At 52.8% G+C, this 24,393-nt stretch overlaps 5 protein-coding genes across 5 annotated transcripts; 4 read left to right on the top strand and 1 right to left on the bottom strand.

The window, feature by feature from the left end:
• Positions 1 to 302: 302 nt before the first annotated feature.
• SMAC4_02529 (uncharacterized protein) lies at positions 303 to 6,300 on the bottom strand. The gene is made up of 5 exons (XM_003352046.2): positions 4,731 to 6,300; positions 4,140 to 4,667; positions 3,167 to 4,074; positions 2,233 to 3,112; positions 303 to 2,167 (listed from the first exon to the last, which is right to left on the bottom strand). Exons 1-5 carry the CDS (start codon positions 5,806 to 5,808, stop codon positions 957 to 959), a joined length of 4,605 nt encoding a protein of 1,534 aa, XP_003352094.1. The 5' UTR covers positions 5,809 to 6,300; the 3' UTR covers positions 303 to 956.
• A 466-nt stretch (positions 6,301 to 6,766) lies between these two features.
• SMAC4_02530 (mitochondrial 37S ribosomal protein mS41) lies at positions 6,767 to 7,465 on the top strand (the record flags this gene model as incomplete). The annotated part of the gene is made up of 1 exon (XM_003352047.1): positions 6,767 to 7,465. The coding sequence occupies one exon, from the start codon at positions 6,767 to 6,769 to the stop codon at positions 7,463 to 7,465; it is 699 nt and encodes a 232-aa protein (XP_003352095.1).
• Positions 7,466 to 12,243: 4,778 nt separating this feature from the next.
• Positions 12,244 to 14,822, top strand: SMAC4_02531 (uncharacterized protein). Its single transcript, XM_003352048.2, has 2 exons — positions 12,244 to 13,064; positions 13,192 to 14,822. The coding sequence occupies exons 1-2, from the start codon at positions 12,692 to 12,694 to the stop codon at positions 14,601 to 14,603; spliced, it is 1,785 nt and encodes a 594-aa protein (XP_003352096.2). The 5' UTR covers positions 12,244 to 12,691; the 3' UTR covers positions 14,604 to 14,822.
• A 2,620-nt stretch (positions 14,823 to 17,442) lies between these two features.
• On the top strand, positions 17,443 to 20,440 carry SMAC4_02532 (uncharacterized protein). Its single transcript, XM_003352049.2, has 2 exons — positions 17,443 to 19,767; positions 19,828 to 20,440. The coding sequence occupies exons 1-2, from the start codon at positions 17,539 to 17,541 to the stop codon at positions 20,095 to 20,097; spliced, it is 2,499 nt and encodes an 832-aa protein (XP_003352097.1). The 5' UTR covers positions 17,443 to 17,538; the 3' UTR covers positions 20,098 to 20,440.
• Positions 20,441 to 20,895: 455 nt separating this feature from the next.
• On the top strand, positions 20,896 to 24,380 carry SMAC4_02533 (uncharacterized protein; the record flags this gene model as incomplete). The annotated part of the gene is made up of 2 exons (XM_003352050.2): positions 20,896 to 21,052; positions 21,125 to 24,380. 2 exons carry the CDS (start codon positions 20,896 to 20,898, stop codon positions 24,157 to 24,159), a joined length of 3,192 nt encoding a protein of 1,063 aa, XP_003352098.1. The 3' UTR covers positions 24,160 to 24,380.
• Between the last annotated feature and the right edge of the window lie 13 nt (positions 24,381 to 24,393).

Below are 24,393 nucleotides of genomic sequence, written 5' to 3'. Positions count from 1 at the left end.
TTCTGTCATCTAAGCCAACATCACCTAAGACCCGCACACCATGCTTGTCCGAAGAACACTTCTGCGTTATGCAGGCTTTATCTTAGCTCACTTCCATGTAGGTACGGTGTGATACCATGTTGTCCGATGTTTAACGGTGCTGGACCCGTGATATTCCGCACGTGTACATGTGTGTATATTTCACATGTCACTCATTACCAACCGAGAAATGTTTACAAAGAAATTAGAATATTTGTCATCATTGAGAGACGAGCTACCTGTCTCAGTTCTCTTTCGTTATCGGTGCCGGTGTCGGCTAATTTTTTTCTTCTTTTTTCTTTTCTACTCGCACACCATGTTTTTAACACCTATGGTATTAGAATACCTAGACACGGACTTCAATACTTCACTGTCATTCACTCTGGACTTGGTTTAACTTCAATTTCTCTTCACCAAGGTCCTTGCCTAATTTATTTCCCTTCGCCTCATTTATATCTTTCAACCCCTCTTTATCTCTCCTGACCACTTTCCTCTTTACTATATCCTTCTTGGCAGTTGCTCTGGCTCGTTATCTGTTCTTATAGAGTATGCTGAACCTTGTTTTTCAAGGAATGTCTCCGATTGGTCTTTTTGAATGTGGCTTCTTGCCACGAATCTCTAGCAAATCGTGTTAGATATCCAAGATGAGAAACAGCCAAGTAGCTCTGATGTTACCACGTGGATGTGCTCGACATGGAGTTTTAGAGAGAACATTGACACTTGGCTTTATGTTTCGTATCTGTTGCTTCAAATCCTAGGTATTCCCTCAGTAACGGTTTAGGGACGATGAGAGTCGGAAAGATAGTATGATGCCGTACAACAGCATCTCTCTCCATACCTGACCCGATGAATCCACATCAACGCCATGTATATCATGACCGCAAACAAGGGGATATATATCTGTTACTCCAGCTCTTCACACATCCATCTCCTTTCCCTCAACCGGAGGCTTCCCCATCGTCTCTCCTCCTACTCCTTTGCTCGGCCGCCTCCCCAGCCAAGAACCCTCTCGTCACCGGATTCTCCACCAACATCCTATCGTCACCTGCGTCATTACCACCACCAGTTCCACCACTAGTTGTTGCCGGTCCAGTCGGAGGCTTGACACTCCCAAACAAACAAGTCCACAAGTCATTTTGGTCCACTGCCTCACCGACCACCCCATCCGATCCTTTACCCATCAACCGACTCAAATGCGCCTGCTGCATTTCCTGGGCGTTGGCTGCGTCGAGGCTGATCATCTCAGAGTCAGAGTCAGAGTCAGGTTGCTTCCCCTTTGACTTCATAGCCGAAGAAGAGGCGGTGCTAGCAGCCACCCTCCGCTCCATATGCTCCAGCCTCCTCTTCACACTCAGTTCATAAACATTCTGCTCCACCGTCCCATCCACAATGTATAACCACACCGTCGTCTCCTGCTTCTGACCAATCCTGTCCACTCTCGCAATAGCCTGCAGTTCCAGCGCCGTGTTCAGCAGCGGCTCGCAGAGAAAGACATGGCTGGCGTTGACCAGGTTCAACCCGCTCGCGTGAGCGCGGGCGTGCAGCAAGAAGACTTCGATCGAGGGGTCGTCGCGGAAGCAGACGACGCTGGATATGGCGCCTCGATCAAAAGAGGAGTAGCCGATGCGGTAGCGCTCGAAGGCCTGGGCTAATGCGTGGAGGAAGTCTGGATACTGCGAGAAGACGATGGATTTGGCGCCCGGGTCGGATTGCCGCAGCCAGAGGAGGTGGCGGAGGAGAGTGTCAACTTTGGTGGTGTAGTGCGGGCCGTTTTCGAGGTCGATGTTCTGGATTTCGGCGAGCTTGGAGGGGTTGAACTCGGTGTAAATAGCTGAGTGTTTTTTGGACTTGGAGGGTGATGTTGGTTGTGATGTTGATTCGTTGCGGTGGGCTAGCTGCTTATTGGAGGAGTAACCTTCCGAGTGGACTTTGAGCTCTTGAGGTTTGTAGGTGATATCGTGAAGGTTCGAGCGGCTGAGAGCGCGCTTGCACACCGGGCAGTTGTGATGAGCTGCGAACCACATGGTGATGCACCCTTTGCAAAACTGGTGGCCGCAGACTGTCAAGACGCCGATGGAGAATGGGCACTGGCAGATGACACACATTCGTTCCTCCTCAGAGGAAGCATTTGTTTCCTTGAGGTGAAGTACTGCATGCGGTGTCAGTCCATCCTGTTTCACACAGCACCAATGTTTCGGGACGGGCATAACTTACGATAACGATGCTTCGACTCCGCCGTGGCCAATTTCGTCGTCAACCTTTCTTCCTCGTCGATAGCCCTCTGTAGGGTCTCTTCGTCCGTGGCTCCTCTGTACTCTTCTACCGAGTCTGAAACCTGCTGCAGTTGCCGGTAGAAATCAAGACGCGCGTTCAGGATGTTTGTGAACTTCTCAACCTCTTGCTCCATAGCTGTGGCTGCTTTACCTTGGTCCGTATGCTGAGCCTGGGTTGACTTGAACAATTTCTCTGCCAAAGCAAGTTCCAACCTTGCTCTTTTGCTCCCACTCGCTTCTTGATGTCGTAAATCCGTCATCAAAGCTCGAAGCTTCGAGATGATGCCCTTGAGGGATGTATGGCCATCGCCTTCATGGAATTTCGGCTTGATACTTGCGCGAGAAGCAAAGAGCTCAAGGATCCGCTTGGCCGATTCGGGAGGCTCCTGGCCTTCTTCGACTTCCATATCATCGCGTGCCATATTGAGCACCACCCCAACTTCGTGCTCGATCAGACCGTTTCGTTGCCCGGATATTACGGCTTGTCGGTCGGCGATAGCGGCCTTCAAGACCTGTACGTATGCCAGTATCTCATCCTGAAGCTTTGTTGATTCCTCATACTCTTGGCCTGTGGCTTCAACATCGGTATTGTCCTCATCCACCAACGGCTTGAGCAGGAGTTGGATGACGTGCTTTCTCCATTCATCGAGCTTCTCGGTCTGCTGGTCAAGGGCCTCGTATATACCCTCGAGAGTGATGATGATGTTGCTACATTCGACACCACTTTCTTCGGGTAAATCAACTGCCGGGATGACCACGAAGTCTTGCTTCTCGCGACATTCGTCAAGATTGTCCATCAACTTTCTCGCCTTGCCGTAACTCTGGAACGGAATCCGTTAGTAAAGGTCGAACAAAAGTTGGGAATTCAGAAGCACCTCTTGCAAAATTTCCTTCCTGATTGCCTTCGCAAGGTCGTAGCCTTCAGATTCCAGTTTGTCCAGCCGCTTGAACTCGTCTGAATCCGGAACAGTCGATTTGACATCCGACTTGATCGAGTAATATCCATTTGCGCACAAGAACACGGCCATGTGCTGGACCTCAAGGGCGTTCCTTAGTCGACGGCGGGAATCTTTAGAACCTGATGCGGTATCCTCATCATCATCCGACTCGCTATCACCCCCCTCACCTGACGGCACCACAGGGGCTTTTGCAAGCTCTGCCTCAAGCTTCTTCCGGCACTCTGCTACCATCTCTGTGCTTTTCGCATGAACATCGTTCCAGATTGTTAGTGCATCCTGGAGGCGGTCCATTCCAGCCAGAATTTGTCCTCTTTTGAGCTGCATGAGCAGGAGACTACGTTGATCACTCCTAATGGCACCGTCGGTCTGCTCTAGCATTGCATCAAGGACCTCGGCCACTGTTCGCATTGGTTGTCCGAGCCTTTTCCTTAAAGCCCTGCGGTTTCGATTCCCTACCTCGGGGTGAAGAGTCAATTGCCGCAGGCAATCGAGAGCAGTCCGCATGCTTTGTTGAATAGCAGGGTCCTCAGGATCCCAGTCTTCCTGAATAGGATTTCCCTCAACATCCAAGCCGCAGTTGTTAACGAGCTCACTGAAGACGGTCCGGTAATGTTGTTCCTCCACGGCGCTGAAGGGCATCGTGATCACATGTCGTTTCTGAGGCGGAATCGAAATTTCACCTCTAACCATGCTCTTCGTGTGCCGCATGGTGATGGAGCCGAACAGGGCCTTGAAACGCGCCTTATCGTACATCAAGGCTTTCCAGGCGTCTTTATCCGAGGCATACGGCTCAACTCGAAGGAAGTTCAGAAGGCCTCGGAGATCTGAGTGTAACCCGTTAGCCATTATCAAACCGAACACAACTTAGCTTGTCTGGTACGAGCCTTACCTTTCTGTATGTCATCCTTCACTGGGGTGCCAGTGATGGCCCAAGCATGGACGCGGGGGATACGCCTTGCAAGCACTGCAGTGTTGCTGGTCCAGTTTTCCACCATTTGGGCTTCGTCAATGCAAACGCGCCACCATCCGAGTTCGACGAGGGGAGATGTTTGGCGCTCATATTGCTTTTCTCCGCGCATGGATCGTTCGGGACGGTCGATGGCTGACCAGATCTCTGTCCGGAGAACTTCATAAGTGGTGATGACCACATCCTGCTGAGCCAATTGTTTGACAGAGAGATCTACACCTTTCATCTTGGCCGCCTTTTTCAACCCCGGGTAGTATACCACCTTGAGGCTCGGAGCATGGCGACTCAGTTCGGAAAGCCACTGATCGAGAAGAGGTAAAGGCGTTATTATCAAGGTCGCCCCTGTGGTCTGGAGCTCGCGGCCAAGAAACGGGTCGTAAGCGATTGTTGGGCCTTGCGGGCGCCTGTGAAGCAAGGCGAGGGCAATGACTTCGACGGTTTTTCCAAGACCTATCTAGGGTTAGCCAACTTGCTCTCTGGTCTCACCAATCGACTCCAGGAAAAAAGCATTACCCATTTCCTCAGCCAGGATACCGCCTTTGATCCTGTCATTGGACTGGAGCTTCGTGATGTCTTTTATTGCTATGCCAAATAACGGGCTAATATAAAACATGCCGCCATTGGGATTCCTGACCTGCTGGAAGAAGGCAGGGAGAAGGGACGCATCGCCGCTTTCAGATGGTTGGACCAACGGCTGGCCATCGGGTTGGAGAGCGCCGCTCCATTTGACACCCTCACGCTGTAGAAGCCACTGAACAGCCCTTTGCTGGAACGGAAAGAGGTTCGCCTCAAGATTGGGGATCGTTGCTGCCGCAAAATGTTCGTCGGACAAGTACGGCTCTGGGGTATGCGCTGCTTCGTAGAAATCTTGTGGAGACCAGGAGAGCGGCTCTTGCGATGGAGGAAGCAGATTCGGGTAATACACCAACAGCACATGATTTTTCAGCCCTTGTTGAACCTTGGACTGGTACACATCTGTGCTTGTGTTCCACATTAGCCTGAGAGTGACATCGATTTTGACAGATGCTCCTTCTTGACGGATGGCGATATCCACAGCAGTCCAGACATAGCCCTTTGATCCAGGATCGAATGAATGTGTTTTGGCAACACGGGTCATGAGACTAAGTCTCCGAGAAACTGTCCTTGTCTTGAGCAGATAGCAGATGTGGGCGCTCCTTGTTTTGTTGGAGTGACTGGTGTCTTTGCCTGGAGCAAGGTGCAAGTACCAGGTGCCACGTTCTGGAGCATGACGGTCGGGTTTGGTGTTCACCACCCAAGCATCCACGTAGTCTCCAATGTTTTGCTTAAGGAGGGCAAAATCCTTGGGAATGGCCGCCGTCTCGCGGCCAGGCAGGGCGACTGTGTGTTCATCGATACAGACGGCATCGCTAGGCTCGATTACGCCTCGTGAAAGCTTCATGCGCTTAGCAGGCCGAACTTCAAGGTCCTGTTCGGCATCAGTGGTGGAAGCGGCGGGATCAAGTCCAATGGATCGAACGTAGTCGACAAATGCTGCTAGGTTCTCGGGGTTGGTTTCCCAGTCTGAAAAGAGTTGTCGAGACTGCGCTTTGGACTTTTTCTTTGGAGGCATGATGGCGACAACTCGATCGATACTAATTTCGAGATGACGAGGTTGAAGCAGGTACCAAAGCAAGTGGTAGTGGTCTGGCAATATCACGGAGTGGATGTGCTTTATCTTGGTAGTGAACAGCCCGACCTTGCCGGCATGTTCGAGGTTAGTGATGGAGAGTGGATGGCCGATCCGGATGACCAACCGGTGAGTTGGTTGAACCTGGGATGAAGGTGCATGAAGCAGGAAGAAATGAGCAAGGAGGAGGGGGGAGGGCAGGAGTGATAAGGAGGGGGGTTGGTAGCTTCCATCTGTAGTTAAGGCAGAGAATTGTTAATGCAAGAGGTCAGCGCACAGGGGCAGGCACACAGATGGAAATGGAAGCCCGGCTTACACGCGGGCGTACCAGCTGGGAGTGTACGTACTTGTAGGTTTTATAGGGCTGCCCGCTATCCTGGGTCTTGGCACGAACACAACCGTGCTAACATGCAGGGGAGCCACTTTAACCCCGTTACTGACTGCTTATTATTGGTGAACAGACAGCGGGAGCTATCCTGTGCCCCACCAAAAGCTTCAGATATTGGACGTCGGGCGCTCAGACCGACCAGCGGCTCCGGCTCCAATTTCTTTTGGGCGGACGAAGCGGCAGGCGGGCTGCGGAGGAAAACTTTCCCAAGCGTTCGGGGAGTCCACCGAAAGCGACCGCGCGCGATCCAGTCAGTCCCGGGGCCGGAACCAGTTAAGGAATCTCCATCCACAATATCTCGCCCCGTCTCTTTCCCCGGCTCCGTGATATGAGCGGCAACCTTGACCGATTGCTGGCGACATTTCTGCAATAGGTATGTACCTACCTACCCTCCGCCCATCCCACTCCTACACTTTTATCCTTTGCGACTTGCGACTTGCGACTTTATCCGTTTCTATTTATTTGTTTACTTGCCCACTCACTAACACTGTAGCCCTGACCCTCTCAGCACGGATGAAGTCCTTCCTCCGGATCCCGTCCGCCCTTGGACTCCTCTTCCGGCCCTGCGCCGTCTCGGCCCCCGTCACTGTCCCCGGGCTCAACGCACACGCACGATGGGCGCATAAGCTGCCCCTCATCCCCGCGCCGACTCCCTTCGTCCCCGACGTCCCTACCTTCCTGAACTTGATCGGTCGCGACCTCAAGCAACATGCCGACAAGTTCCCCACGTGGGAGGCCCTCTTCACCCTCACCACCGACCAACTGAGAGAACTCGGCGTCGAGCCTCCAAGGACAAGGCGCTACCTGTTGCGATGGAGGCAACGCTTTAGGGAGGGCAAGTTCGGCGTTGGCGGCGACCTGAAGCACGTCGAAAACGGTGTCGCCTACTTGAAGATCCACGAGAGGCCCATCAACCCTGCCCTGACGGCACGAAAGGTCGTCAATGTCCCCGCCAACAAGAACCCCGAGACAATCAAGAACCCCAGACCCTACCGGGCCAAGGGCTTCAAGGTCAAGGGCGTCTCGACAATCCTTGGCCCCTACGCCTTGCCCGTCGGCAAGGGCGTCGCCAAGGTCACCGTCACCGAGGGCATGTGGGAAGACAAGAGAGGACACAAGGTCGACGGCGGTGAGCGTAGACGCGCCGAGGTGCGCTTCAAGAGGGGTGTGGCCGAGCGCAAGGCCCTCAGGGAGAAGATGGGCTTCTACTAAACAAACAAATCGGGCTATGGTCATGGAAGACACGGGTTGGTTAAAGTGCCGTCAGATATGAACGTGCTCGGTTGGCCGCAAGCCCTACTCCATTTGTAGCCCTGTGTAAAATCTGTATATTAATGGGATTCGGCTTGTCATCTTCCGGCGTCCTGGGCTGTTTGTGTCACTTCCTGGTTCCATGTCTTGCGACTCTGGTCGTTGCACGAATTGGTCAGGATCCTTTGCGAAGCTGTTCTGGTCATAGGAAGTTACTGGTGCCATGGGAATGGTGTTTTTCGTTCCCTGATGTGTAGGTGACCTTTGATCCCTCCTAGCTGTCTTGTACTGACGGGGTTTTCGTTGAAGCTTTCCTGGAACAGTCCGACCTCACTCGCACTTCGAACCATTACCTTAGCGCTAGGATCTTATAGTCCCTGTTCGCCCCATCCGCTCAGTACATCCTGCCGTGGATGGGACGAGCCTGTCGCTGCTCTGGATATAGACCGTATGCAGTTATATCTCTTAACTCCGTGCCCTGATACACAAGCCACAACTTCCCTCGGTGATAACAGTAAATAAATCCTTACGCACCTTTTATTTGGTCATTCATCAAGTCTCCTCGTCATCCTTTGCCATGTTACTTCTTTGAAAGCGTCTCTCTTCGTCAAATCTGTCGTTGTCATTTTGCGCGTCACATAGTCGAATTTTCTACGCCAACAATACCCTCTCCAAGTTCCCTTTCGGGCTATACTTCACTCCTACATGCTGCACAATTCAAAGTTCTCATGGCAAACGGGAGTGTTCCAACACAAAAACCGCCTTGACACGGAAATCACCATCGTTTGGTAAAGAAAAGGTCTTGCCAAAACCCCAGTGCTAACGATATCGGTACCTACCTAGCGGTAGGTCTTCTGATATCGGCGAGATAATATCGCGCTTCCCCTAACAGGTGAGACGGGGCTGGGTTTTTTTTTTCAGGACGGAGACACTGATCCCACGATCCGGGTCACGGCTACGGGAACAACAGTGGGCATGGTAATGGAAATGGCAACGATAGTACCGGCGATTTGTTCGTGGACCAGAACTCTTGGTGGTCCGTGAAAGGCTTCTGTCGCCACTGGAACGACACCACGCACTCGATCGAGCTCAGCTTTGCCATTGGAGACTCGCGGGACCGAGGAGCGAGGAAGAAGCTGGGAGAACCTCAGGCAAAAGGTGGAAGGTAAGAAGAGGGGAGGCCGGGGTAGCTTCCAACTTTGGGTACTGTCCACGGCTCCTCCTTCCCTGTGATGATCTCGAATTGGGAATGCAGGTAGCAGGTAGTGTCACTCGGACGAAGAGTTGCTCCTCCATGTTGGAAGAAACGGGGGAGACGTCTTTCGTTTCGGCGCTTTCCTTATTCCATTTTGACCCACAGCCGGCCATTACAACTCCCGTCCTCGCTTCACCTCATTCAGCTTCCTCTGATCATTACAAGAGAGACAGAATCAGCATCTACGTCAACGACTCACCTGAATGGAACAATGACCGCAAAGACCTTCCTATCGGCAACGCCCGTTTAGAGCGCACTCATCGACGCCCACAACTTCGACCATCCATCATGCGTGGCATCGGTGTCGATAAGCGTATTCCTTCTTCTGCCACCGATACAGCATGGCGCCGCTGCTATTTCGGGCTCATGGATCGTCCACTACACAGCCACTGGCGTCCAGCACTTTACCACGTCTCAATATGTCCACCTCCGATCTGATTTCTGGCCACAGCTCCCAAACCAAGCACAAGCCCAATGCAGGCTGCGTATGATATAATGTGCCTGCCACCGTTCCTGCCGCCGCCGCCCGGCCGACACGTCCTTCCATTCCTCAAACATCGGATGGCAGAGCCCCTCCCTTCTCTCCCGGCTGCCGCAGTTTGAGCCCAGCCCAAGCACCTGGCACTAATAAGGTCCGTTACCTAGTCCTACTACCACAACGGGGAGCCTTGTGGTCTTATGGCGCAGTGGTTATCGTTGATGAATAACTTAGCGTGGCGGTTTTCGCATAGTTGTACCGGCGGATTGTCGTTCGTTCTACAAGCGTACCATGGGCAACTTTGTTTTTTGCCTTTTTGTCAAATAGGGGAAGTAATGAAGAGAGCGGGAAGGAAGGTCTTGCATTTTTCTTTCCAGTTTTGTGGTTTTAAAAAGGGTTGTTGGCGTGCAATGCAAGGTGAGTTGAATTGTTGATGGAGGGCGCGCATCATACAATTCGACAGTGTCGACCTTTCCTAACCGAAACACCCATCGCTAAGCAAATCTAGAGCCCCGCGACAAAGATCATAATCAGAACATGGCTTTTCGCTGCCTACACCAGGGGGCGGAAACTTCAACTGATCATTGTGCGCTTGGTGCGCCTGCTCCTGACGACAGTTTCCCGAAAGCCTGTAAGAAAATTGTCCGAACGGTATTCTCGGCCATTATGTCAATTATGCGCCAACAAGCCTCACCTTGACCCCTTCCCATGAGCTCGAAATAGCTCTCGTCTCAAGCTTAAAGCGCCATCGCCGTACTGCTCGGCGATATCGCCAATGATGGCATTGAGGCCCGATATCATGAAGCGACTACTCTCTTATACCGCTGGTCACGACTGCACAACGAGTTTGATATGAGGGCAATGGTGACACACAAAAGACTAAATCCAGGAGCTTCTGGTCTGGTTACACAGAAACCACCAATCTCCATTGGCAGCTGTGCCGCAGCTGAAATCGAGACACGCTCGACGCGGTGACGTTCGTCGCCGAATCATGCACGAAAACGTCTTCCAGACATCGTTCACGTATCATCTAAAAAAAGCTACCGATTTCTGGAACACTATTGCAATCTCCCAGGATATCGGAACGTCAGTCACAACCCAAACGTGAGGTGAATCTCGAAGCCCATCAAGTCGATGTCGTCTCGATTGGTGACGGCGGGGTTCACGGTGACGGTGGCGGCGCCGTTATGCTTAAAACTTTGAAGGTTGCAGACGTACCACATCGGGGATAACTCCGAACGGTGCCTGCCATCACACCAAAACGGCTACGTAATAAGAAGTCGCATATAGGTAACTCTATTCGTATCGGGCTTGGCTTGCAGCTAACATTCCATGTCCTTACAGGTTTCATGACTGTCACTCACACCACGTTCCTGGTGAGTGAGTATCCATCCGCAAAGGTGGACAAACTTGGAAAAGAAGCGCACGCCCTATGAGGAACACGGAGGACATGCAGTAGGCTTTTTCGGCAAGGAGAGGAGAAAATCCTCACGAGTCTCAAGTACTCTCACGATGTGCCTGGCAGAACCACACAGGGCCCATGGCCCACAGTCTTGAAGTGTATCTCCGAGGAGCATATTTCTACCACAGACCCAAACAACAGAGACGACACAGAGAGTCCTATCCTCCACTTGAAGCCAAGTACAGGGTACATCACCCCCACACTCGGTACCACTGCCTCATCACACGGCACCCCTGCGTCTCTCATTTTGCTTTCGATCTCGCTAACCCCATCTGGTAACCAAAGCACCGTTTCACACCACACGCCCTTAAGCGTCGTTTTGGTCCCTGGCTGCCACTCGCTTGAAAGCTAAAAGAAATGGTCGAACTACGTTGCACACCGGATCCAATGCTGCGTCCGAGGAGTTCTTTGGTCCAAATCCTGAGCTCTGAGTCTCGATCAGTTTTCGTGATCCACACCCTTGGCCACCGTCCAAGGCTCAACGACAAGCTCTCCTCCGTCCCACGATGTTCAGTCAAAACAAGAGACAATACCGGGCAGTCAAGTTAAACGCAGTAACTATACCACAAGGTAACTATAGGAAATTGGTTAGATTGCGGCTGAACTGCATACGCCCTTTGTGAGTTGCAATCTACGTGGAGTGGGAAGACACCAAAAGAGTCAGAATGGTCACAACCCACTCAATGATACCTTAATATCAACTGTTTCTCAGGGGAATCCCGGTGGTGTGGAGGAGACCTGACAAAGTCGTACCCCAACTTTATTCTCTTAGCAGACGGAAGTCCCCCCTTGCTCGTGACGTCCACAAAGCCTTGGGATTTGCTCTGACTGGCACACTGTTACCCTCCAAGCCCTGTTCTTCGTCCTCGTTTTCTTGCCCAGTATTTCCAGCGAGTTGTCACAGTGGAAGTCCTACAGGAAAGTCTGGGGAAGCAAATACACGGGTCAGTATGTATAGTGATGGCCTTTCTATCTGGTTCTTTACCAGCTAGGCAAGGTTAGTGTCTATACGGCTCGGGACGCCTTCCTTGTCCTTTCTCCTCATACTCACACACAAAAGCGGCGGTACTTGGTATCCTTACCACGTACCTAGTGCTACGGGGTTCTCCGTGCAACTTAATCTTGTCACATGGCTTACTGCATTAGCTCTTCTTCAGTAGATCTTGTCTACATTATGAAACAGTAACGCAAGTATGAGCCGATGTTTCTTCGACAGACCAGGCAAGTCAACAGGCACGACAGGTCCTGCCTATTTAACTAGACTCTAGGCGACATGGGAAGTTGGGTACCGGATAGGTGTATGCAGGGCCAAGCTTCCCTTACCGAAAGCCACAATCATGAGAATGTTCCCGAAGTCGGCGAGGGTTTGGTCAACCAAGCGGTTCTACTAAGGACCTACGGTATTTGATGGGAATACTACCATGCTACTTTGATCACTTCATGTTGTTCCTAACCAGACGTATACGAGGGTGAAGGCTTGCTAAAACCACATCAACGCCCCATCCACTGGAGGATACAGACCTGCCTTGCACTTTCCTGTGACCATCCTTCCACATTTTCACAAACTGGTTAACAAACCAAAAGCCAAGACATCACTTACTCCTGCAGCTGATGTTGATCATCGACGCCTCTGCCTGACTTATTTTTACCTACACTTCCGTCCTTGTGGGGTTGCGTCAGAGTACACTACATACCCAGCCTTCCTTACCAAATCCTCCTCAGACGCATATCCCTTGATCCAGTCTTCGAAGTCTTTCACCTCGTCGGTGAACAAGCCTGGATATCGGGTTTGGACACATGAAAGTGGCGGAGTACACTAGGTGCTTCTGGACACGCAGGACACGCAGAATCATCACGAGCCTCATCTGTGAAGCATTGATACCTTACGTACCTCTGATAGAGAGCACGAAAACGGAAACCAGACTCCTCTTCCTAGCTCTTTAAGCGCCGAAGGTTTCTTATTTAGGACATATCTTGAAGCTCTCCAACACCATGTCCACCAATTTCCGCATCCCCACAGCATCCCTCGGAGCAGGAGGTACCTGGCGTGAAGAAGAACAGCCACACTCACATACCTCGTTTCCCCGTCGTCCTTCTACCTCATTATTGGCGTTCCCGTCAGGCTGGTCAACAACTGCACTGAACGACGAACACTTAAAGGGTGGCCCAGGAGTTCAACTACTTGAGCAGGGTGTTTGGGGAGTTGTTGCTGAAAAGGAGCAGCGGCTTGGCGGCGTTCAAAAAACTCGTATTACTAGATCGACATATTCGAGACGACGACGGTCACTGTCTGGACCTGGAACAGTCAAGCAAGGAAACAAGGGAAAGAGGCTGAGGAGCAACAGGTTGGTGAAGGATTTGGAGCGTGAGTATTTCATATGTTTTATCTTTCACAGCACCAAACCTCTTTCTTACTCAGTTACCTACTTATCTAAGCTGTTGTCACAACCTTGAAGGCAGGAGATAATCTCATACCAAATTTCTACATACAGGTCATGACTCCCAGACTACAGTCGAGGAGGTAGTTGAAGAGCATAAACGACCGAATCAACCTGAGCATATCGATGTTGAAGACGACGACGATTCATCCACCATCATCTGTGCCATAGACACACGCCTAGTAGGGAGCGACACTGTCGGACACAACAGTCACAAGCTCGGCAAGGGAAAAAAGGCACCAACAGATATTGACCCATCAAATTCACCATCAACTACCACAACCCCGCCTTCACCAATTTCAGATCTTGTCGAATTCAGCTCACCACAACCCAGCAAGAAGATGTCCTCACGCTCCTCACGCTCCTCACGACACTCCTCCTCCTCCCAATCCCCCTCCCCCTCCCATACCTGCTCCCCACCAACATCAAAAAAGTCGTCCCTGCCCTCCTCACCAAGGCCAAAATCATCCTCAACTTCCCCACAAACCACTTCACGCACCAGAACAGCAGAAAAGGACAGAAGAACCACAGTACCTCTAAACGACAAAGATGACAAAAATGACAAAGATAAAGATGACAAAGACGACTGGCACCAAATCCACGAACCGGAACAACGTCGACGCATCCAGAACCGCATCGCCCAGCGCAAGTTCCGCGAAAAAGCCCGCTCGCTCAAGGACCAGGCCGCGCGCGACGAGCAGAATAGGAGGTTTGCCGGGTGTGCTTATACGTGTCCTTCTGTTGACGGCCTGCTTTTTGAGAATGAGACGTATTTTCCTGAGGAGATGGATGGCTTCGCGGAGGGGGTAGGGGAAGGGGAGGTAACGCCCGGCGAGGAGACAAGGGACAAAGTGGGAGGCGAGAGGGTATTGTCTGGTTTACCATGGGGTGGACTGAGTATGAGGTTTGTGGTGGGGAGAGGACATGAGTATTATCGATATCAAACGACTTCGAGGGGATCAGGGTCTGGATCGGGGTCTGGGAATGGCACTGGGATGGGGACGGGAACAGCCGCGACGACACTGTCCCCTACCTCTACTATTACAGCTTTGAACACACCGCAGCTACAACAGCAACAACAACAATCGGCTACATATTACGGACACGCAACAAGTGCAGGCAGCGGGTCATCGTCGTCTTTGTCTCCATATGGGATGATGATGATGCCTGGATCTATGGGCATAGGCATGGGTCTGATGGGCAGTGGTGATATGGATATGGATATAGATGTGGATTATTCCATGGCTTCGGGGCCTACAGAAGGACGTGACACGGGCATGGAGTATGTGACTTCTCCTTCAGGATCCATGGCGGGGGTTACTTCGGGGACTGGCACTGGCACTGGCACTGGTATGGATGTGACGTATTATGATTCATCGCCATATTATTACGGCTATGGAACTGGTGGTGGTGGTGGTGGAGGCAGTGTCTATGGAGGTTATGGTGGAAGAGCAGGGCGGATGTGAAAAGGACTGTTGCGTCTGTGAGTGGGTAAGGGCCGTGGCCGTGGCGAGGCTATGGGAATTATGGGTTCTTTGGCTGTTGTTCTTGATGCTTGATGATGGTTGGTCGGGATACGGTGTTTCTGTGATGACTTTGATTTCTTTTCACTTCTTTCCTGTATACGCATTAGCTATTTGTCTGTATACCCAACTTTTCTCTCGGCTCCTAAACTTGTTAGATCAGTAGAACTCACAGGTTCCCCACGACTGTTACTGTTTTTTTTGGTCTGTCTGGAGCACCGCTTAGTTCAGCTTGGATATGCGAGTCACCTCCTCGGTGGACCATCGTGTCTTCGTGCATGCAAGAATTCTTCGTATCTCCCCTCTTCGCTAGTTGTCTTTGGAAATCACTTACCTAACATTAAGATGGTCGATTTCCGATACCTTGCATGGTGGACATGACCAAACCATGTACCGCGTCAAGCGTAGAGGATGTAGTCAACCAACGTTATTACCAGGGGTAGAAGATCCCCGCCTCTAGAAGCTCGCAATCCACGCCTCATTACCACATTGGCGTCTGGGAGCCAAGGTAGCCTACCGCATATTACGCCCAACTGTCCCATCCTTCTAGAAGGTTTGGAAAGGCTTCCGTGACACGGACACACGGCTCGGATAGGACCCACAGCATGTTGTCGCACACACTGCATACCTACCACTGTAGGGACCTACATCGTCAATAGCCAAGCTGGTACCGAATGTGTCTGTGGATGATCCTGATAGTACCTGAGAAGACGATCAAGGTAAGGCGAGGCGAGTTCCAGGCAAGGCAAGGCGAACATCCCGTTTTGAGTTCCTTATCAACGGGCTGGGTAAATTGCCGTGTGATTTTGCATTCTTCCATGCGTCTTCTACGCATCTTCTTTGCATCCCGGATATTAATGAGCTGTAGGTCTGCGCAGAAATGGTGAGTGTGTGTGGGTTGAAGCATATCAGTTTCGGTAGCTTGGATAGGGTTGGATTTCCCTTCTCTCTCCCTCCCATTGAGTAAAACCTGTAGATCAGTTCTCTTCGCTTGATTCTTGGCTTTACCACCCGCTACCCACCCCCCGATCTCACGCCGAGCCGCGCCGCCGCCGCCGCATTCTTGCTTGTCAAAAGTTGCTTGCAGCATGCATGAAGCTGCCTGAGGTTGTGGAACCCAAGACGAGCAGAGTGACACATGCCCTGCGTGCCTAGACTCAAGACAACAGGCATGACGGTGTGACTAAATCAGTAACAGCGGACCGTATGAGCATCTTGCTTGTGATGGAGCCGTGGTGTGACAGGTCGGGCGGGAGGATCAACAGGATTGGACAGGTTGTCGATAACGTAGTGGAGGGCAGACACGGGAGACGAGGGCAGAACGAGGCCACTAAGCCACCGCCCACAGTGATAGATATTCTTCGGTTCGGGCAGCGTCCGCAGACACGGGCCACAGCGTAGGGCGGGTGTGATATGTCTCAGTTGACCGACCATACATAGCCGTTGGACCACCGATTGCCCGGATCTAATGACCGAGAATGGGTGAGTGTTCTCTTGTGCCTCGTGATGACAGAAAGAAGGACATGATATTGCAGCCGAAGATTAGCCTTTTGACGAATACAAGCTTCCATAGGGAACATCAACAGTGGAATACAGGATACCTCAAGAGGTGGAAGGGAACACAACCATGAACAGAGACAGAATCTGGGCTCACCGGCGCCGAGATTCAGGAAAGGGACCATTCTTCGGTGCCGTACATGGTACATGACGCATGGTCCCTTTTTGTCAGGGGCTACTGCAGGCACGCCGTTTCTTGAACGTCATGTCCCGTAAACGGTCACAGGATACGGTGAAGACTTCAACGTCAGGTGTGCCTGGGGAGGTACTCACCTAGGTAGGATATCTCGTCGACCGAAGGCTGGAAGCCATTCTACAAAATCAAGACTCGTCCACATAGCGTGCATATCTCAGACCGCGTGACTGTCTCGGACCTGTAAACTGGCGAGAGAATATCCTATTTTGAGGGTTCGTCGACACTCGTTAATGGATTACATAGTAAGGTGGATGGAACGTTGCAGACAGTGGGCGTTCGGCCTGGGGATCTGTACGAGGCTGAAGTCTTGGCGAGACTGGCTGGTGATCTAGCCATGATCTAGATGGCTTGAGGTGATTGAGACAATCCGGTATGATATGTCTATCTCCGGCAATGAATGAAGCTATTCTGGGATCTGCCACAATGCCGGCGTCGACGCCCGTAGAGAAGAATGATGCCCATCCGAGAATAGACGTCGTGTGTTATGTCGGGACGGCCTTATAGGGCTGCAGTGCGTGGAATGAAGCATGGCGTCGGTGGTGATGGGACGGAAGAAATGTCATTCGCAGAGTTTCGTGTGCGGCTGAGGTTCCAAAAGAGATGAAACGAAGAAAGAGTTGAGGTTGTCGTGGAGTGGAATTGGAGACACGGGACGAGAGCTGGAGCTGGAGCTTGAGCTGGAGCTTGAACTGAAGTCAAGGAAAAGGTGGGGTAGCGGGGTCCCAATGGGATTTACCATAGCCCCGCAATGTGTTGAAGAGACCCACTTGGGCTTTTGGAGTCTCTGTGTGGGGTCAGGGGGTCCTGGTTTAGGCGACTTTACCCCTGCAGATTGGTGCCAGCTTCATCGTTATGGAACGTGTTCGGAAAATACCTAGCAACACCATCACAACTTCCGACCCTTCCCATCACCAACATCAACACACTGTCCTGGAACTGGGCGCTAATTTGACAGACCCGAGCCAGCCTGTTGCCAGTTCCTCATTTTGTTTTCCAATACAGACCTGGCTTCGGAAAATTACCAATGTCCAACTAGAAAGCTAAAAACAGCTACACCGAACAGCTATCCCGAAGCTTAGAGGTACCACACCCCCCTTTCACTCATCTGGGGAACAACCTCAAGTCATGGCGCCACCATCGCGGCAACCGCGCCAATTGAGCCTGGTGCTCGCCCTCTTCCTCCTCTGTTTCAACGCCCTCTTTGGCCAAGCCGCCGCCCAAGAGGACGAGGCCATCCTTAACAGCGAGATTGCTCGACTTAACAACCAGAGCCTGCTATGGGGTCCCTATCGTCCTAACCTCTACTTCGGTGTCCGCCCCCGCATACCCAAGTCCTTGATGGCTGGTCTTTTGTGGGGCAAGGTTGAGACATACACCGACTATCAGACCTCTCTCCGGTACACGTGCGAGCAGAACGAGGGCATGAAGGGTTATGGCTGGGACGAATACGACACTAGAAGGGGCGGTGTTCAGTCCATCCACGACACTGAGAACGGCGTCGACATCACCACTTCTTTCGTCAAGGTACCTGGCGGTGCCAATGGTGGCAGTTGGGCGGCCAGAGTCAAGGGTCAGCTCCAGGAGGGTGTGCCCTCGGACCGCAAGACTGCTGTCATCCTCTACGTCACCCAGGAGGGACTTGGTACACTCGAGGCTGTCAAGGGAGATGATGAGAATGGCTATGAGGGCGATGTCACCCTCAACGGCAACTCTGCTGCCCTCGGAGACTACAAGCTTGTCCTCACCAAGGGCGAGGGAAAACACCCCAAGAGCAACCACAAGGTCACCGAAATGCGTGGCGATGCCCACACCGTGGTCCAGTCCTTGAACTATCAGGAAGAGTTCCTTTGGCAGGCCAAGGGCATTGTCTTCAAGCAGCTGAAGGAGAGTGTCGATGCTTTCGTTGAGAAACACTTTGACAAGGAAGACCCCCCGCCGGCCTGGCAGGTGTTCCAACTCGAGAATCGCCCTGGAGCTGGAAACGTGCAGATCATCCAGAGGGTCTTTGAGGGCGACTTCGAGTTTGATATCCTGTTCTCCAGTGCCTCGGCTGGCAAGGAACTCTCCAGTGGCGATCTGACCAGGGAAATCCAGGAGGCAACCGAGTCCTTCGGTGAACGCTTCTCGAGCGTCTTTGCCATCAAGGCCCCCTTTACTGCCGACAAGTACAAGAAGTTTGGAAGGAGCATGTTTTCCAACCTCATTGGCGGTATTGGATATTTTTTCGGAGAATCAGTTGTCGATCGTTCGTATGCGCCCGAGTATGAGGAGGAAGATGAGGGATTCTGGGAGGAGGCTGCGGCGGCCAGAGCTCGCAACAAGCCCACGCTCGAGGGCCCTTATGAGCTCTTCACCAGCATCCCGTCTCGCCCCTTCTTCCCCAGAGGCTTCTTGTGGGATGAGGGCTTCCACCTGCTTCCCATTGCCGATTGGGATATTGATCTTGCCATGGAGATTGTCAAGAGCTGGTACAATCTCATGGACGAAGAAGGATGGATCGCCCGTGAACAGATTCTGGGCGCGGAGGCCAGGAGCAAGGTTCCGGAAGAGTTCCAGACCCAGTATCCTCACTACGCCAACCCACCCACGCTGTTCTTCATTATCGACTCGTTCGTCGACAGGCTGCTCAAGGCCAACGGCAGCGTGCCTGTTGTCAAGGAGCACCTTTCCCAGGGTGTCTCCCTTTCCAGCGCGTCCGTCGACAACGTTGAGGTAGGATTGGAGTATCTCCGCCGAATCTACCCGCTTCTTCGTCGCCAGTTCTACTGGTTCAAGAAGACACAGTACGGTGATATCAAGTCTTACGATCGCGAGGCCTATTCTTCCCGTGAGGCCTACAGGTGGCGCGGCCGCACGGTTCCCCATTGCTTGACCAGTGGCTTGGACGACTACCCTCGCCCTCAGCCCCCTCACCCTGGTGAGCTCCATGTCGACCTCATGTCGTGGGTTGGCCTGATGGCCAAGTCGTTGGCCAACATCGCCCAGGTTATTGCGCCTGAGGAGGCTGAGGACTACACCAAGGTTCTCGACGGAATCGAGCACAACCTCGATGACCTGCATTGGTCTGAGAAGGACGGCTGCTACTGCGATGCCACCATTGACGAGTTTGAGGAGCACACGCTCGTGTGCCACAAGGGATACATCTCCCTTTTCCCGTTCCTGACTGGCTTGTTGAAGCCCGATAGCCCCAAGCTCGGCAAGATCCTGGCCCTCATTGGTGATGAAGAAGAGCTGTGGAGTCCTTATGGCATCCGCAGCTTGAGCAAGAAGGATGAGAACTATGGGTCTGCTGAGAATTACTGGAGAAGTCCCATCTGGATTAACATCAACTACCTTGCCATTACCCAGCTTTACGTAAGTTTACCTCTTGGTTCTACCTCACCGCTTACACGGTGATGCTAACCATAGTCACAGAACATTGCAACCCTAGAAGGACCCTATCAAGAGACAGCCCGCGACTTGTACCAGAGGCTTCGCAAAAACGTTGTCGAGACGATCTACAGCAGCTGGGAGGAGACGGGCTTCGCCTGGGAGCAGTACAACCCGGAGACGGGCAAGGGCCAGCGCACCCAGCACTTTACCGGCTGGACCAGCTTGGTGGTCAAGATCATGGCCATGGATGACCTGGAGGCTGTCCCGGTAGCAGTCCCAGTCGACCCAGAGTACGTCAAGGACGAGCTATAATGCCCCCCAAGACCGAACTGTCCTCTGATTAAGATATGTCGCTAGAAACAACGAACGGGGCTTGTAGACAGAAGCGATGACAAGGTCTAGGATGTCTTCGAGACATGTCATCGTATTAACACATTTGACTACCAAACTGCTGTCGTTCCCTTCTTTGTTTTGATAATCTAGCTATTGTCCAGTGTTTTAAAGCTTGTTCGCAGTCAGGGGGTGGCGCAGTTGAGTCTTCTGCCATGCACAACCCTAACCCGGGGCCCTTACCCTGCTGCTAAACAGGTGCTATATTTGGCCCCATAGCTCTGTGCTCCTGAGCCCCGCGAGGGACCCCATTCGGCGGGCCCCTCTCACCCCTGACTGAAGTTACAGTTACGTGATAAGAGCCAGGTCCGGGCATCAAACATGGGACAGCACATCCGCCCGTCGTATCCAACTGCCTGCTGCTTTGCTTTCCATTCCGCCTTTCTGTTAACAACTTGTACGGTACGGAGCTGGCTTGTTGTTCAATGCAGTCCAATCGAACAACCACGACTCCTCGTATCGGTAGTATTACATCTCACGACGACGACGACGGTTTCTCAGATATCATTCTGGCCGGCAGCAGCATGAATCTTCGATACGTCCCGCCTTGAAACTAGCACTTGTACATACCTTTCTTTACTGGACCTTGACCGATCACCAACACCAACATCCACCTTTGAACATAAAAAGTCGTAACAACACCAGACCATAGCTAGCTAGCTACCTACTGCAATACCATAACAATAATTACCGGACCGAGACACAAACAAACACAACACCATGTCCAACTTCAAGAGGGCCTCTATGGCGGGTGCCGGATCAAAGTCCGCCTCTTCATCAGCGGCGATGGCAGCAGGCGGCAACAACAAGAACGGCAGCATTTTGAATGCCCTCCGAGCAACCACAATGATTGATTCCAAGCCAGTATTACCAGCCGGTATGTTGCCCTAGAATACCACACCGTATCCTCGAACCTAGCAGCAGCTAACCACACTCTACAACTCCCCAGAAATCCTCGTCACAATCCTCGACTACCTCCCCGTCTCCGACCTCCTCCGCTTCGCCCGCACCTCGCGCCGCATGCGCGAGATGGTCTACGACGACACCCGCTGGGTTGCCCGCCTTCGCTCCATGGGGGTGTGGGACGAAGCCGAAGCCCGGCGGCGGTTCGAGGAGGTGATGAAGCGACGGCGCGAAGCCGCCGAACGGGCGGAGAGGGAAAGACTTGCCGCTGCAGCAGCGGCAGGGAGGGGACAACACGTTATTCCGGGACAAACACAGCATCTTTTTCCTGTGTTACAACAACAGCAGCCGCCGCCGCCGCCGCCGGTGATAACGACTACACTGTTTGATGCGGGCGAGGAGGAGCTGAGGAGGAAAAGGATCGCGGAGGAGCAGCAGAAAAGAGAGCAGGCGATAAGGGAGGCGGCGCAGAGGAGGGCGGTGGAGGAGATGGAGGGGTTGCAGGACGGGTTTGAGACGATGAAAGTTGGTGGTGCTACCAGTGGTGGTGGTGCGTTAGGAGGACTGCTACCAACAGCGGCACAACAAAAAGACCCCTTCTCCGATCCCGAAGCGTTACTAAACGTGATCAAGAACGCCCGCTCCATCCGTGGCCACGCCCGGCAAGAGTACGGCAAGATCTACGGCGCGCTAGCACCCTTCTACTTCGACCTGGCCAAGGCGAAATCGCACACGGACCCGGTCGTCTTCCGCGTGTTTCGGGACCCGGAGCGGCAGGCGCAGATGCTGGCCAACCTACGGACGTTCGCCAAGTCGGACTGGGCCGCGGGGTGGCGGCAGCGCGAGGAGAAGCTGGCGACCATGGCGGGCATCTTCGAGAGCGCGGTGCTGCACGAGTTCGAGACGGGCTACGAGTTCTGGGACGTTGATGGGCGGATGCACAAGTACGCGCATGTGCTGGATCTGCTGAACGGCGGGACAGCGGCGGTGGAGCTGTTTATCCAGAAACATCCGATCTTCTCGGACAAAGAGGTGTTGGCGAACCCGATGGATTGCGTGAATCAGGCGCTGGCGGACGACGTCACGCTGGAGCCGTCGAGGCGGTTCTTTGAGGTGTTGACGGCCAAAGTGAACGAGCAGGCGGATATTATCCAGCGGGTGTTTCCGAAGCCGGCCGAGGTGTTTTGGTTGTTGATGGGGAAAATCAGGGACGATATCCTGACGGACTACGTGACGCCGCTCTTTGACGAGACGCACGAGAGGAGCTTGGCGGCGTATGTGAAGGCCGTCTCGGGCTTGTTTGAGCAGACGTTGCAGTTCTTTAGGACGGTGAATGCGCCCAAGGACGAAAAGAACCCTAAGGAGCAAGGGGCGCTTGCGAAAGAGTTTGCACTCAAAGTGTTTGAACAGCATCTGGATCTTTACCTGGCCGATGAGCTGGATTACTTCACCCAGCAGGCGGAGGCGGAGGTGGGCGAGTGGGAGAAGAAACTGTCGGAGCAGGATGCTACGGCGGAGTCGTTCTACATGGGCAGCTTCACTAACCGACAGGCGGATAAGAAGGACTTCTTGACGTCGTTCAAGAAAGTGGTTATGATGCCCGTTTCTGTTCTGCCCAGTTTACCGCTGGGGTCGCCCTTTGCTTCAAAGCCGGCTGTAACCCCAACGACGGCCACGACAGCAGCGGCGAACGGTGGCGAGTTACAGGCGCCGGAGAATCCTGAGCAGTCTCGTCCAGTTTCTCCCAGTCTGGCGGCGCCAGGGATTGTTGATCGTACAGGAAGTCCCTTGCCGGACAAGGCTCCCACGGATGAGCTAGCAGCAAAGGCGGCACTAATGACCTCCAGACTAGAAGGCATCAAGTCTCTCTTCAGCATCGAGGTTGCCCTCAGTCTCGTTCACAACGCCAAATCTAGTCTCGGCCGCGCCGCAGTTTTTATTCAGTTAGGCGGCCAAGCCGGCGGCGAAGCTCGTGAGCAATGCGAGGCCATATTCGTCGCGTTGCTCCGCATCCTCGGCGGCCGTCACATCAAGCCTGGTTTCGACAAGGCAGTCGCCCACCTTTCGCAATACAATCCGCGCGAGGTCTCCCACCACGACAAGGGCGGCGTGGCGCCCCTAGTGACCTTTATCGAGCTCGTCAACGTCGGCGACCTTATCTCACAAATGATTGACGTCTTCTACGAGCAACAGCTCACAACACCCAAGATCGCAGACCGCAACGACTTTTTGGACCCAGCCGGTCTGGCCAAGAAGAAATTCGAGCAGATGCTCGACGAAAGCGTCGCGGCCGGTCTCAACAAGGGCATTGACGTGCTGATGGACGAAGTCGAGTACGTCTGCGCCACCACGCAACAACCAACCGACTACAACCCGACCATGACCACCGACCCGTTCAACGACGCGGCCAGCATCAGCGGCATGAGCGTCACCACCGAAGGTACCACCGGTAGCAGTAGTAACCACCACAGCAGCAGCAGCAACAATAACAACAGAAAATCCCGCTACAAATCCGGCACGCCCTCCATCTGGTCCCTCCCCTCTCTCCCCGGCACGCCCACCACCCCCGGCGGTGGCTCCAGCAACAGCAACACGAACTCGCTCGGCCCGCAAGACATCGGCCCCACACCCACCGCCCTCCGCATCCGCGACCTCGTCGCCTCACACACCTCCATGCTGACGGGCTCAACGGATAAATCGATGCTAGACGTATTCAACGGCGAAGTCGGCCTTCGCCTCTTTGCCGCAGTCTGCAAGCACCTCAAGCGTCAACGCATCTCCACCGAGGGCGCCATCAAGCTCATTGCCGACGTAAATTTGTATTATGAGTACATCCGCACCCTCAAAAACAACGATTTGCTAGCGTACTTCAAAGCATTGAGGGAGTTGAGTCAGATTTACCTGATTGATGCTAAGCACCATGCCAAGGAGATGGCGACGATTATTGCGGATAACGAGCGGTTTAGTGGTGTTTTCAGGGCCGAGGAGGTATATGAGTATGCGGAACGACGGGCGGATTGGTATAGTGTTAGGAAGGAAGTGGAGAGGGCTATGTATGGGTTGGAGTGTGTGGTTATGTGATGTGAGTAGTGAGGAATCGGGTGAAAAAGAAGCATTCGGTCGGTAATGGGAGAAATGGAATGTGGAGGGGCGTAAATATTCGACTATATAATCAACATAACAGCGAGCATTTTGGATTATACTATAGAGAAGCATGATGAGAAGCTATATAGTAGTAGATAAAATGGTTTATTCCGGTTCTTTGTTCAGATCCTCCATAATATGTATTACACAAAAGGAATGAACCATTTGCCC

Source organism: Sordaria macrospora, chromosome 2 (genome assembly GCF_033870435.1).
Source record: "Sordaria macrospora chromosome 2, complete sequence".
Taxonomy (NCBI): domain Eukaryota; kingdom Fungi; phylum Ascomycota; class Sordariomycetes; order Sordariales; family Sordariaceae; genus Sordaria; species Sordaria macrospora.
The sequence above is the reverse complement of the archived record's forward strand: the minus strand, read 5'-3'. Positions and strand labels throughout refer to the sequence as shown.